This window comes from Labeo rohita, chromosome 5 (genome assembly GCF_022985175.1).
Source record: "Labeo rohita strain BAU-BD-2019 chromosome 5, IGBB_LRoh.1.0, whole genome shotgun sequence".
Classification (NCBI taxonomy): Eukaryota; Metazoa; Chordata; class Actinopteri; order Cypriniformes; family Cyprinidae; genus Labeo; species Labeo rohita.
Window position 1 is genome coordinate 20,487,362 of NC_066873.1, and position 13,384 is coordinate 20,500,745.

The 13,384-nt window shown below is 35.2% G+C and overlaps 1 protein-coding gene across 1 annotated transcript; it reads right to left on the reverse strand.

Moving 5' to 3' along the window:
• Positions 1 to 378: 378 nt before the first annotated feature.
• trpv1 (transient receptor potential cation channel, subfamily V, member 1) lies at positions 379 to 11,183 on the reverse strand. Its single transcript, XM_051111209.1, is given in 17 exon segments — positions 379 to 1,371; positions 2,392 to 2,495; positions 2,715 to 2,836; positions 2,973 to 3,255; positions 3,257 to 3,287; positions 3,528 to 3,594; positions 3,792 to 3,957; positions 4,225 to 4,295; positions 4,406 to 4,510; positions 5,669 to 5,845; positions 6,008 to 6,178; positions 6,934 to 7,232; positions 7,405 to 7,542; positions 7,729 to 7,944; positions 8,043 to 8,200; positions 8,288 to 8,511; positions 10,723 to 11,183. Coding segments are annotated over 16 exon segments (2,409 nt in total). The 5' UTR covers positions 8,476 to 8,511; positions 10,723 to 11,183; the 3' UTR covers positions 379 to 1,258.
• Positions 11,184 to 13,384: the final 2,201 nt, after the last annotated feature.

The following is a 13,384-nucleotide window of genomic DNA, read 5'->3' on the forward strand; positions in this document are numbered from 1 at the left end:
GGCTGGAATTTAGTGAGTTTGAAGTAGAAGTATTTGATGGATCTATACTATGTGTCAGGAGCATTCACTCAGTATCATTATCTCATTTTTTACCGAGATGGCTTTTAGCTGGTTTTGCATCTGAACTCTTCATATATCATGGGATACAGAAACATCTGAATGAGTTTAAAGACATGAAATGTTGAGTTTTGAGTGTTTTTAAATGTAAATAAATAAATAAATAAATAAATAAATGGGGTACTTTTGTGTTTTCTCATGCATTAATGTATTAAACAAGTGATTAAACAATTTTTAATATCTATATTTTAAAAATGTAAATTATTAGTTTTTTAGTTAAGTAAACATTGGGGTGAATATTACATACTTTCTTTTTATTATTATTAATTTATGTTTTAGTGCATGCATAATTACTAACTACTGTTAATTTCTCAATCAAAATCTCTTCAAAAAATATCTCTCTCTCATCAAAATGACACTTTGAGACTAATTTTGTTTTTGTGATATATTGGTGTTTCAAAAACATCCTGTTTGCAAAAACGTAAAACACCTGTGTGATCTCAAAATGTAAAAAAAAAAGAATCAAATATATCAAAATAAACATAAAGTTGACTTCCTCATTGTAGCTAGCACTCAATCTAGAATTATTCTATTCACTTCTTTTTCATGCCACAGTGTGAATAATAATTTAATAATTACATTTCATATTTACACACACACACATACATGTATGAAATTAGCTATGTATATTATTTTATGTAAATGCTTTCTTAAATTACAACGTGTATATTAAAGGGGTCATCGGATGCCCGTTTTCCACAAGTTGATATGATTCTTTAGGGTCTTAATGAAAAGTCTATAATATACTTTGGTTAAAAATTCTCAATGGTAGTGTAAAACAACATTCTTTTTACCTTGTCAAAATCAGCTCTGCAAAAATCATCTCATTCTGGTCGAGGCTGCTTTAAATGCAGTGACCAGTCTGTTTAATTTAGCCGCGTTTAGCCGCTAAACTTGCTAACTAGCACATTATTAGTAAAGACGATCGCAAAGATTCATAAAAAGTGAACTTAGCATCCGATGACCCCTTTAAGAAAATAATAATAATACAGTTAAAAAGATATGATGCATGACCCTTGAGGTGCATATGTTTTTTTAAACAGTCCATTTTAGCCAGTCATAAAATGTAGGTTTTCCTACACCAGTTGGACTGAAAGGTAATTGCAAAACAGATTACAGTAGATTACAGATTATCAAAGCATCAGATGGAGCTAGAGGCCTCAGCTAAAGGACTCAACTCCTGTACATCTCTGTGTTGTGGTCTCTGTGTCCAACGTTTACTGAACGTTTGCAGGAGTCTACGCTGGCTTGGCTCTGTAACCAATACAAAAGATAGAATTAAAAAAATAAATATATATATATATATATATATATATATATATATACATACATATATATATACAATACTGTGCAAAAGTTTTAGGCCACTAGTATTTTCACCAGCTAAAAAATGGTTTAAAGTAAGTTATTTCTATCTTTTGCTGTAGTGTGTCAGTAAAAAATATCGGTTTACATTTCCAAACATTCTGTTTGCCATTAATTGTAATAATCTAGTGAGATTTTTGTTTGCGCAAGGAGTCTGACAACAGCCAGTGCTCCACACAGAGATCTGATCTCACCATCATCCAGTCTGTCTCTGGACTGACATGAAGAAACAGAAAAACTGAGACAGACTAAATCCAGAAGAACTGTGGCAACATCTCCAAGATGGTTCAAGTAACCTACCTGCAAAGCTACCTGAAAAACTATGCACAAGTGCACATAGGGCAAAAGCTGCTTTAAACGCAAAGGATGGTCACATCAAATGCTTATTTATTTTAGTTAATAGAAGTTCATTGATAAAGAAAATCTATTTATGACATTGTTTTTAACAGCATTCTCATTTTATGTGCCTAACTGCCTAAAAATCTTAACAGTACTGTAGCTTTGTAGGTATAGGACTCTTAAAGCATCTTGGAGATGTTGCCACAGTTCTTCTGGATTTAGTCTGTCTCTGTTTTTTCTGTTTCTTAAGACAGACTGGACTGAATGATGGAGAGATCAGATCTCTGTTTGCACAAGGAGTCTGACAACAGCCTGTGCTCCACACAAAAATCTCACTGGATTATTATAATTAATGGCAAAATGAATGTTTAGAAATGTAAACTGATATTTCCTACTGACACACTACAGCAAAAGACCGACTTTAACTGACTTTAAACCATTTTTTAGCTGATGAAAATACTAGTGGCCTAAGACTTTTGCACAGTACTGTATATACACACACATATATATATATATATATATATATATATATATATGATATATATCACACAGTTGTTTGGCATTCACTACCTCTCTGATGTTTAGTTAGGGAAGGTATAGACATGCATTTCCCAGGGTCCTCAGTAACTGCACCCAGGTTTCTGTTCCACTGGTTCCAGTTGACTTCCTCCACACTGAAAGAAAGAGGACCCATGCTTCAATTATTGCTTATGGTTTTACTTAAGTATGTTTGACAGTAAACACAGAACAATACAAGGTAAGTATGCATTATTATGTGCTATGTTTGTGTTTGCATGCTAATATCCTCTTTTCAAAATGAATCATCCATTTTTAAATAGGAGACAAATGCAGACTCAGATCTTGTGGTTTCAAGTGGAAGCCAACAGGGTCACCTGAAGCACCAGCGTCGATCAGGCTCCTGCTCCCCGCCTAGGTCTTTCTCTTCCCCGGAGCGCAACCTTCTCTTCAGACAGTGGGGAAGAATCCACTCCATGTCCAAGGTGGTGATTGCACGCTGTCAGTAACAATGAACGCCAAACAAAAATGACAAACCATTACAGCCATTTTGTCCAGTGAATCATCTAAAAGATTTGCAATGTGTGTTTACTGCAGAATTGGGTAGACAGCTTTAACTTTGCCTTTGATTTCACCTGTAGTTTCCAGATGTTGGTGCTCTCTTCGGACATCTCCTCCACTCTCTGATTCATCAGAGCGATCAGCATGTTCAGCATCAAAATGTAAGTCATCACTATATACACAATTAGCAGCACATAGAAGACCTCTTTATATTGATACTGATCTGTGAACTCCAGATCTCCCATGCCAATCGTAAACTTGAACAGCTCCAGAGTAGTGAAGTAGATGTTCTTGAATGAGGGCCTCGTACAGTTTTCCTTTTCAGAAATAGGAACGAAGAAAGATCGTCCCTTAACAGGGACCTTTTTCATCAAGGAGAGTTACCACAGCTGTTGAGTAAGAAACAAATCATTAGCTCACACTACCAATAAACATTTGATGAATTCTTTGAGCAATAGAAAATTGCATCTTTGCTGAATAAAAGTATACATTTCAAAACAAAAAAAAATAAATAAACTTTCTGACCCAAAATTTTTAACAGTGGTGTAATTGGGAAATGTTTGTTGTGTTGTGTGTGAATATGAAATAATAAAAGAATCAAGGACATTCATGAATGTATGCAAATATACCTGCAGAGAACCCAATGAGGAAGACAATGTACACAACAAGGAATCGACGAATTTCTCCAAGAACCATCTGACGATAATTAAAGAGTGTGAGAGTGTGTCGTACAAACATGAAGTAAAAAGCCTAAACTGTAAGGACTAGTGTACACTACAGTGAGGCATTATTTTGTTGCATCATTATATAGAATATTAGAATATATATATTAACACTCTATACTGAAGGCCAGAGGAAAGGATGATGAATAAAAAGAAACAATTATCGCTCACATTTTGTATCATGACACTGTAGATTCCCATGCGTTTGGACCCCCTGGAGAAGTAGAGTAGATTTACCCAGCTCAAGGCAAGACACAGAACTAGACAGGCCAGATATTGATCCTGACCAAAGCAGTACAATAGAACACACGCCAGGAAGAGCACAGCCTGCAGAAAACTAATGCAACAAAAAGCCTTATTAGGAGGAGTAAATAATGTTTACACTTAATGATAACTAATTCTGGACTCAAAATTAGATTGATTAGTACAAATATATATATATATATATATATATATATATTCAGTAATTTCAGAAACCCTAATCTAACCCTAAACCCTAACCCTAACTAGTAGAATTATTGGCTAAAAATGTCATTTCAAGCATATTGAACTGTATTTGGAAAATACTAATACTGAAGTAAAAAGAGAGTGTGAAAGCACTCACAAAAGCTGATCGGTGTATCCATCTATGATCAGGGACTTAAATCTTGGACGCTTCCTTAACATATCTACTAACTTAAAAGATAATAGAATTCAGTCACTTCTGTAAAAGAAGGGGGAAAAACATTTTGTATACGAAATTTACATATGAATTTGTTTTAAAATCAACAGCATTAGATACATACCCCTCTAACAAAGAAGTAAAGTGCTCCAGTGATAGTTATTATGTGTCCTGTCAGAAGCAGGTAGCCATTTTTCTCTTTTCCATAAGGATATGGAGGCTTTAATGTCTGAAAAAGAAGAGAGGGGATGAATTAAATAATGAAACATTCACAGTAAGCATGCGCAAAGACAGTGTCAGACACTGAACTGGAAGAAGTTCCAGTGTCAATACGCATATTTTCCATATATATATAATTATTTTACCAAAATAGGAGGGATCATACAAAATGCATGTTATTTTTTTTTATTAAATACTGACCTGAATAAGATTTTTCACATAAAAGACGTTTACATATAGTTCACAAAAGTAAATAATAGTTCAATTTATAAAAATGACCCTGTTCAAAAGTTTACATACACTTGATTCTTAATGCTAAGTTGTTACTTGAATGCTCTGTTTTTTTTTTTTGTTTAGTGACCTTTAGTACCTTGTTTGTCCTGAACAGTTAAACTGCCTGCTGTTCTTCAGAAAAATCCTTCAGGTCCCACAAATTCTTTGTTTTTTTTAACATTTTTGTGTTTGTATTTGTATTTGAACCTTTTAAAACAGTGACTGTATAATTTTGAGATCCATCTTTTCAAACTGAGGACAAGTGAGGGACTCATATGCATCTATTATAGAAGGTTCAAATGCTCACTGATGCTCCAGAAGGAATTTGAAGATCAGGGTAAATGTAACTTATTTTGTCTTGTGAGAAACATGTAAGTATCTTCTGTAACTTCTGAAGGTTAGTACTAAATAAAAAAAAACAAACAAACAAACATGATATTTAGGTAAAATATCATACAGTCGAAATAGGCGAAATCATACAGTCATTGTTGGAAAGGGTCCAAATACACAAAAATGCTGAAAAACCAAAGAATTTGTGGGACCTAAAGGATTTGTCTGAACAACAGCAGGCAGTTTAACTGTTCAAGACAAACAGGGGGCTCGTGAACAAATATTACTAAACAAAAAAACAGCTGTGGATCATTCAGGTAACAACACAGTATTAAGAATCAAGTGTATGTAAACTTTTGAACGGGGTCATTTTTATAAATACAACTATTATTTTCTCTTGTGGACTATATGTAAACGTCTTTTATGTAAAATATTCAGGTCAATCCTTTTATTATTATTTTCAGTGTAGACACAAATGCATGAAATATATCTCCCCTGTCATGAAGCTACAACACGTCAATAGAGGCAGAGTTCAAATAGACACAAGCCACTTTTGAGCACCCACCCCTTTGCTGTTGCTCAAGACCTTTCCTGCTTCGCGGTGATAAGCTACTGCAGTGAGGATGAAAAGGTAGATAACATAAACAATAAAGTTGAACAAGAACATCCGTTTCACAAATCTCTCCCACTTCTCTTCAATTAGTTTGTTAAATGGCTCAATCTGGAGCATCTTGAGGCGGTTCTGAAATTAGACGAAATAACATGTTGCTATCAACAGCTTTTATTGAAATCGGTACAGCTTCTTTATAAATGAAACATTTTGCTTTAATGAAGTGGTAAAATCTAATTATGCATTTTAGATTTAAGAATTAATTAATATTAAGTAAACAGGATGTCATCTCACAGGAATCTCACTGCCGTAAACGATTATCTCCAGCGCAGAGTTCTTCTCGTAGGTGTCGAGAGAGGCGAGGTCATACAGAGACGAGCACACTGGACCGTAGGCCCACTCCGTGATCTTCCGTGACAGGTGGCGGCACCCCGGAAACTCCCGCTGCACGATGTGCTTCAACAGCTAGTTGACAAATAGAGAATAAAATCTCAGTGATTTAATCAGTCTCTTCACAACCTATTCATGTATACCTTAAAGTGATAGTTCACCCAAAAATGAAAATTCTGTCATTAATTACTCAAACCCCCGTAAGACCTTTGTTCATCTTTGGAACACAAATTAAGAACTTTTTGATAAAATCCAAGAGCTTTCTGACCTTGTATTAGACAGCAGGGGTCCTACTACGGTCAAGGAGCAAGGACAATGTCCTTACTACGTTTCTGGGTCTGGGAACATTTCAGGTGTGTTGCTATTTATCCAGGTTCAGAAAGCCTCCAGATTCATCAAAAATATCATCTTAGTTTGTGTTCCGAAGATAAACAAAGATCTTATGGTTTTGGAATTAAATGAGGGTGAGTAATTAATGACAGAATTTTCATTTTTGGGTGAACTATCCCTTTAACACAAAGGGACTAAGGTGGGACTGAGCCGGAATATTTTAGTATTTTATGCAGCATTGTGTCTTTACACTGAATTTTGAGCAGGCACAGAGCTCAATTGTGTAAAGATGCCTTAAGAATCAGTATGGTGTCTTAGGGGATGCCATTTCAAATCACGAGGACTAATCATCTACACAAAATCAGGAACATCCAAAACAGGAAACAGAACTGACACTTAAAGAAATGCACACTGGCTCAAACAAATTACCGCTTCAAGTAAATTGTTAATTGTCTTGGACATAAAAAAAAATCAGTAAAAAAAAACCCACTAAGGTTTACCTCCACTTTTCCTGTTTTGGCAGCTAGTTTGAGTGGGGTGAGTCTTTCTTTATTTTCGATTTCCTCCAGCTTGATCTTGGGGTGAAGTTGGTCAGATTTGATTAAAATGTGGTCGTACATGGCAGTGACGAACTCTGTGTTTTGAGGACTGTTATCAGCTATGGATACTAGTGCGTGAAGCACCGTGTTTCCATGAGAGTCCGTCTTCTTGACATCCACTGCCTGGTATGGGTTGACCATAAGGAAGTCAACAATGTCTGGCTGATTAGTGCAAGCGGCCAGCGACAAGGGCAGCTCACCTGTGCACAAAAGATGTAAACAGTCCAGGTAAGCCTAGGTATCCTAAAAAGTATGTCAATAACATTGAGAACATCAAGTAGAATTTGAAAAGGACGTGCTTTTAAAATGCAGCATTTCTATTGTTTAAATTATAGCAATATTGCAAAAGAGTAACCATATCCTTAGACCTACCAAAATAGAAGCATGTTTTTTGATTGGGCTGAAAGAATTTTCCACAGGCCTTAGCATGGACATCGGCCCCTTTCTTAACCAACATCTCTACAAATTTTGCACTCCTCTGTTCAATTGCAACATGGAGTGCAGTCTGACCTGTCTCAAAGAGATCAGATGATAACATTGCAAAATGAATGGGTTGGAAAGCCTGTTAAACAATAAATATTCGGTTGATTTATAAAAAAGAAATGACTAATATAAGGTTTTAGATTAAATTAGAACTAGATCTAAAAATAATCACGCTAATAAAAATACTATGTAAAATAAAGATTTGGCTCTGACCTTTGTAGTAACTGTCTTCCATTACTTATCTGAAGCATTGACAAAATTGTTTTTTAAATTACTTTAAGTACTCTTCTGTGTATTCTTTTTACTATCATGCAAAATTTCCAGCAGATGTTTTTTTTTTTTGTTTCTTAAAGAAATTAATACTTTTATTCCTTCAAATTTAAAAGTGTTTTCAGAACTAAATCAGGGCTGTCTTTCCATTGGACTTATCTGAAGAAGTTATGAAAACAGTTTTATTATTTAATAAATATCAATCATGATAAATTTGGGGTCAGTAAGACTAAAACACTGTTCTTGAATACAATTACATTGAGAGTCGGTGAGCCGTTTCATGTTTTTGCGCAGGTACTCATGTAAACCCTGCAGTTTGGACACATCGCCACTGGACACGGCATCAAACAGCCTCTTGAGGGTAAACTTCTCTCTGTCTTGCTGATCTGGTTCCTCTTTAACGTTTCTGATTCCCCTGTGTGCAGAATGCATCTGATAAAGTAATGATTTCTCACATTATGTCTACTCTACACTCCAGTGTGGTTTAAGGAGGCCCACTTACCTGTCAAAATGTAGGTTAAATTTAATTGTGTGTGCAGGCTCCTCTGTCTCATCCAGGCATTTAGAATCCATGGGCCTCTTGTCTTTTGAGGCACCTTTCTTCGTCTGTTTGGCCTTTGACCTTTCCTCTTCTGTCAGGTCATCCGTCTCAAGGAAGAATATGGGGCTGCTCTCTCTAGATTTATTCATAGTGATGTCTTCTCAGTCACACAGCAGAAGTTAAACCTGAAACCGCATAAAAAAGATATTGTTCACAGATACAAGACATTACTTTTCATTTTCATACAAATTAGGTCTTTGAAATGTCAGCTTGACCACAAAGGTTGATTTGACTTTTAAAAGCAAATGGGATATTCTGACACTAGCTAGAATTGTGCATAGATAGCATTAAACATAATAGCATTAGACGCCTGGACCGTGGAGGCAGGACCAATTTCTTTTTGATATTCTTTTTTTATTCTCTTTGAACACATTGTTCTGTCACATGTCCTTACAACATTTCAGCCGAATATTAATTATAAATGGTAACTAGATATGTTCATTACCTGTCTAGTGATGTGTACATGCTGAAATACTAAAAAAAAAATCTTCTGTCACGGGACATTATATTTAGTGAGATGGCTGGTGTGGTTTATGTTTTGCGCTTTAGAAATGTGAGCATTGAGACAGCTCTTAAAATCAGTGCCCTGCCTAATGAACTAATAAGCTGATTGAGACACACCCAATATGTCTTCTTTTGTGGTCAGTAAAATTGATTTTTGATATAATGTAGATTAAGAGCTGTATATAACCTATCTAGTACCCATCTAGCACAACGAATCCATTCTTACTCAATGCAAAAATATGGATTCATTTACAGATCAAGATAACAGGTTTTCAAAAATACAGAAGACAGAAACAAACAAAAAAGCAGGTTTAGTTTATTTGTGCAAGTAGAAATGGTGCAAACAGTCTAATAGACCCTTGCTAACCAAATTATTGCTATTTCTTCATGCTGTTACAGGCAATATGATCCCATCCAGGGAATAAGCCATGATTTTCCCATCAAGGAAAAGCTTCCCCAAGAATACATTCTGACAAAATGCAGTATCTAATGCACTGGATATTCTGCACTGTAGAATATTATAACTTAGCCTCTTTGTTAATGGCTTCATACAGAATTACATTCTCTAGATGGCAGTGAAAGGAAACAGTAGTCCTACATAAAAAAAAACACCAACACAGTCTTGGGTAGTCATGTATAAGGTCAAAAATAGATAAATGCCCATAGAAACAAGTCACTAACATTCATCTCTGTTTCGACTGGGTTCCTCAGCACACGTGATCTATCTTGTGACATTTACCGTGCATCTCTCACAAAGCTGGTTTTGTATTTAAAAGACAGTTTGTTTTTAAATGAGTCATTTCTTTAAAGATGATAAGACCACAGATTTTGCTTTTGTAAGTCAATGTGACATTCTTATACCAGATGCCATTTCAGTGATTGTTCTTTCTGCTGAGACCAGTCAAATTACACTTCATTTGTAAAGTATTTTTTTTAACAGCTAGAGCTGTGATAATAAGAGCTAGTGGCTCATCTTAATGTGCCATTTTGGTTTAAACACCAGTTAAAAGAGGAAGAGGACAAAAACAACTCAGATGGAAACTCAGTGACAGGAAGTCACTGTATTAAAGGACATCCAGAATTAGTTTCACTGGCTACGTATATATGAATTAAGCATTTAAGCATATTCATATCTCATATTGCTAAAATCATGTAAATGTAAATTATGTCTAACATGTAGTCATGCAAGCATCCAGTTGCTGTTCCTCATTTAAATCACAGACTATAAACAATAGATAACCATAATATAAACCTCTGGGATATGAAACATTATTCAGATTTGTAAAAACAAGGATTAATGTTTAATGTGCATATCGAAATACAGAAAGTGTGTCTAGAGATATATTTAAATCAGGAACAGAATTTGGTCCATATGTGAAAGCAGACTCCTCGATGGGTGAGGCAGCACTGATTGTTAAGGAGTCTAATATATCAGCTAATGTTGTTTTACGCTAGATGATTACCTAATATGCAATTGCAAGATGCTGGACAGTCTTACTTAGTAAAATATTACAACATGGCCTCTCAGTAAAATGGGTTCTGATAACATTACAACGGCAACTGTACATTGCACAGACACCATCTTTAGATCATCTCACTTACTACATTATGAGATTTAGCACTTACTCAGCATGTTGTGAGTTGAGAAAAAACAGTCAAGCATGTTATTGTCAGTTTTAAAAAGATAAACATTAATATGAACTGAAGTAGATCCCAAAAACATAAAAAAACAACTTCACAGATTTTAATGATTTGCTGCAGTAGCAAATTCTAACATTTTTTAAATATTGCTGTAAACTATTAAAAGTAAAACATGAAACATTTGTACTCACCAATTGCTCATCCGTTAGATGAAGTATCCAGTATTAATGAGCTTGATGCCTTGAGCACGATAACTATGAGAGACGTCTTGCTCTCTCTAATTGCCAGAGAGGAAGAGGGCAAGATGTTTTGAGGTTGCTGAGAGCCTTACAGAAGGCGGGTCGTATTGATTTTTTGAGTATGTTGTTATGTATGTTTTGCCATGTCCACGCCTTGTTGTAGCTCATTTATAGCATCCAAATTGGTCACAATCCACTGAAGGTCATTAAGCTCCTTTGTTCTCATCTAGCAGCATTGCACTACATATCTTAACTATCCAAATGATCATGTATTCATGTGCTAGAATGCATATCAGAGCAGCACATGTTTGATTTGTAGCAGCATTCTACGTATCTACGCTTGTCTGTTGAGGCGGTTCTGTTGAGCAATTTCACTTTCTTAGCATGCAGGGTTTCCTGTACAGACTGTAACAGAGTAAGGCGGTTTCGGTGCATGTAAGGTGGTTTAGGTGCATGCATTACGTAAACAAAATGAAACCTTAGCATGCAGTTGATTCATAGGAAATAAGTTCTTTATTGTCACAAACATGGTAAAGAATTTGCTCCTTTGAGGTGAAGCTCTTTTGAAACAAACAGAAGTTTCACTTGCAGCCATGTGCAGCACATGAAATGTACCACATAAGCTCAATTATTGATGATATATTTCAACTTTTTATTAACATTTGAAATGCCACTGAACATGTAAACGGAATATTTTGTCATTTCAAAGCTTTGTTCAGTCATTTAATTAAAAAATACATTGATTTGTATTTTATAATTGTATTGTGTTGCACTCAACAATAGTTCTATAATGAGTGTTTAAACTGAATAGATAAATTTGACCTTGTTACTAACAATGATATAGAATGAAATAAAATAATTTATTTTTTAAATTGATGAATACAGTATTAAAATATGTTTAAATTAAATACACTTAATTACGAAGAAAATCATTTTAATATCTTCACAATATAAATCGTTCACAACAACTTGACAAAGCAACATTGATTAAGAGTTACTATACTGAGTAAAACAACATTCAGTAGTTTCAGAGAATACAGTATGTTTGTATCAGGACTGGAAACTTATTCAGGACTCAACGTTTAGGGAGAAAACAGCTCCCACACTGAGTAAGGCCACTTTTTCCCCTGGCTGTCTCAGTTATGCATGATTGCAGCTTGTTTTATTCAGTGGCTCTGTATATCAAAGGGATACAGCGCCGGAAGTGACGCAGACCAGGCAGGTCGCCGTATTTAAGCCGTCTGGTGCGGATGTTAATTTTTAGTTTAGTCATTCGCAGTCTGGGGTCACAGCATTTCAGCTTTGCAGTGAAGTAATAGTCAGAGGACATGACCCATCCATCACTGAACTTAAATGAACAGTGCACAACTGGCTAGTAAAATAGTTAAAGAATGACATTAGTGGACACATTCAGTTATAGTGGCAATAAGTATACTGATGTTACGCACAGGGGATTCATCATGTCTGGACTTTATTTGCTTCATCCTGTGATGGTCGTCAGATGTGGGTCTCTGTTGTGCAACATCAGTCACAAGCAGCACAACGCAAAACCACAAGAGGGCGATATACACGAACGGTTTTGCTCCTAAAATCAGTCCAGCTGATCTGCTGCTTTAGTAATGGATCCTTTTCACAAGACTGTGATGACACGTTTTAACATCATCATCATAAATACTTGAAATTTTTTATTTAGTTTTTTTTTTTTTAAATGTATGTACATTTATAACACCACACTTTGTTTTACATCACCTTTTCACCAAGTTACAAAAAAACTAGTTAACGCTAATGCGAGGGTGTTTCTAATGCTGCGTCTATGGGAGGGATGCTAAATTTGACATCGTTCTCTCTTTTGACCGCCGATATCGGTCTCTCGATTTTATTCCTTTGATTAAAAGTCATGAAAACATTATTGTGGGGTTTTTCTTTATATATATATATATATATATTTGAGCAAATGGGAATGCAAAAAATATATTTGGGGTACTCTCCCATTCACTGCTCTCGGATTTTACCTAACTATGACGACTTCTGCAATGAGAAACCCAGAAATGTGAGAAAGGTCCAATACATCACAATACCAATCACTTAGAAAATTTTAGTTAAATCACGCATCCATTCAATTTATTATTACAGCCAGTGTTGAGGAAAGTTACTTTTAAAAGTAATGTATTACAATGTTGTGTTACGAAGAAGGAACTTGTGTTACTAATTGTGAAAAGTGATGCATTACATTACTTCTGCGTTACTTTTTGCCACCTGGGCTGGGCTTGCATATTTATTTTTAGTAACAGAAAAGTTATATTTCTGACAACTGCAAAGATCCTTTCACACCAAAAGTGAAATTAATAAGAATGAAGGAAGTGCCTTTGGTCTTCGCCTCACTCCCAATTTCTCGGTGAATAAATGGGGAAATAATGTAACTTGTATTACTGATTTGAAAAAGTAACTCAGATATTTTCTTGTAAACTGAAAAGTAATGCATTACTTTATTAGTTACTTGAAAAAAGTAATCTGGTTACGTAACTCGCGTTACCCCCAACACTGATTACAGCTATGATAAATTCTTCATTATTTACTGCTACTGTTTCTTCATCATTAAAATTGGCTTCAGTTA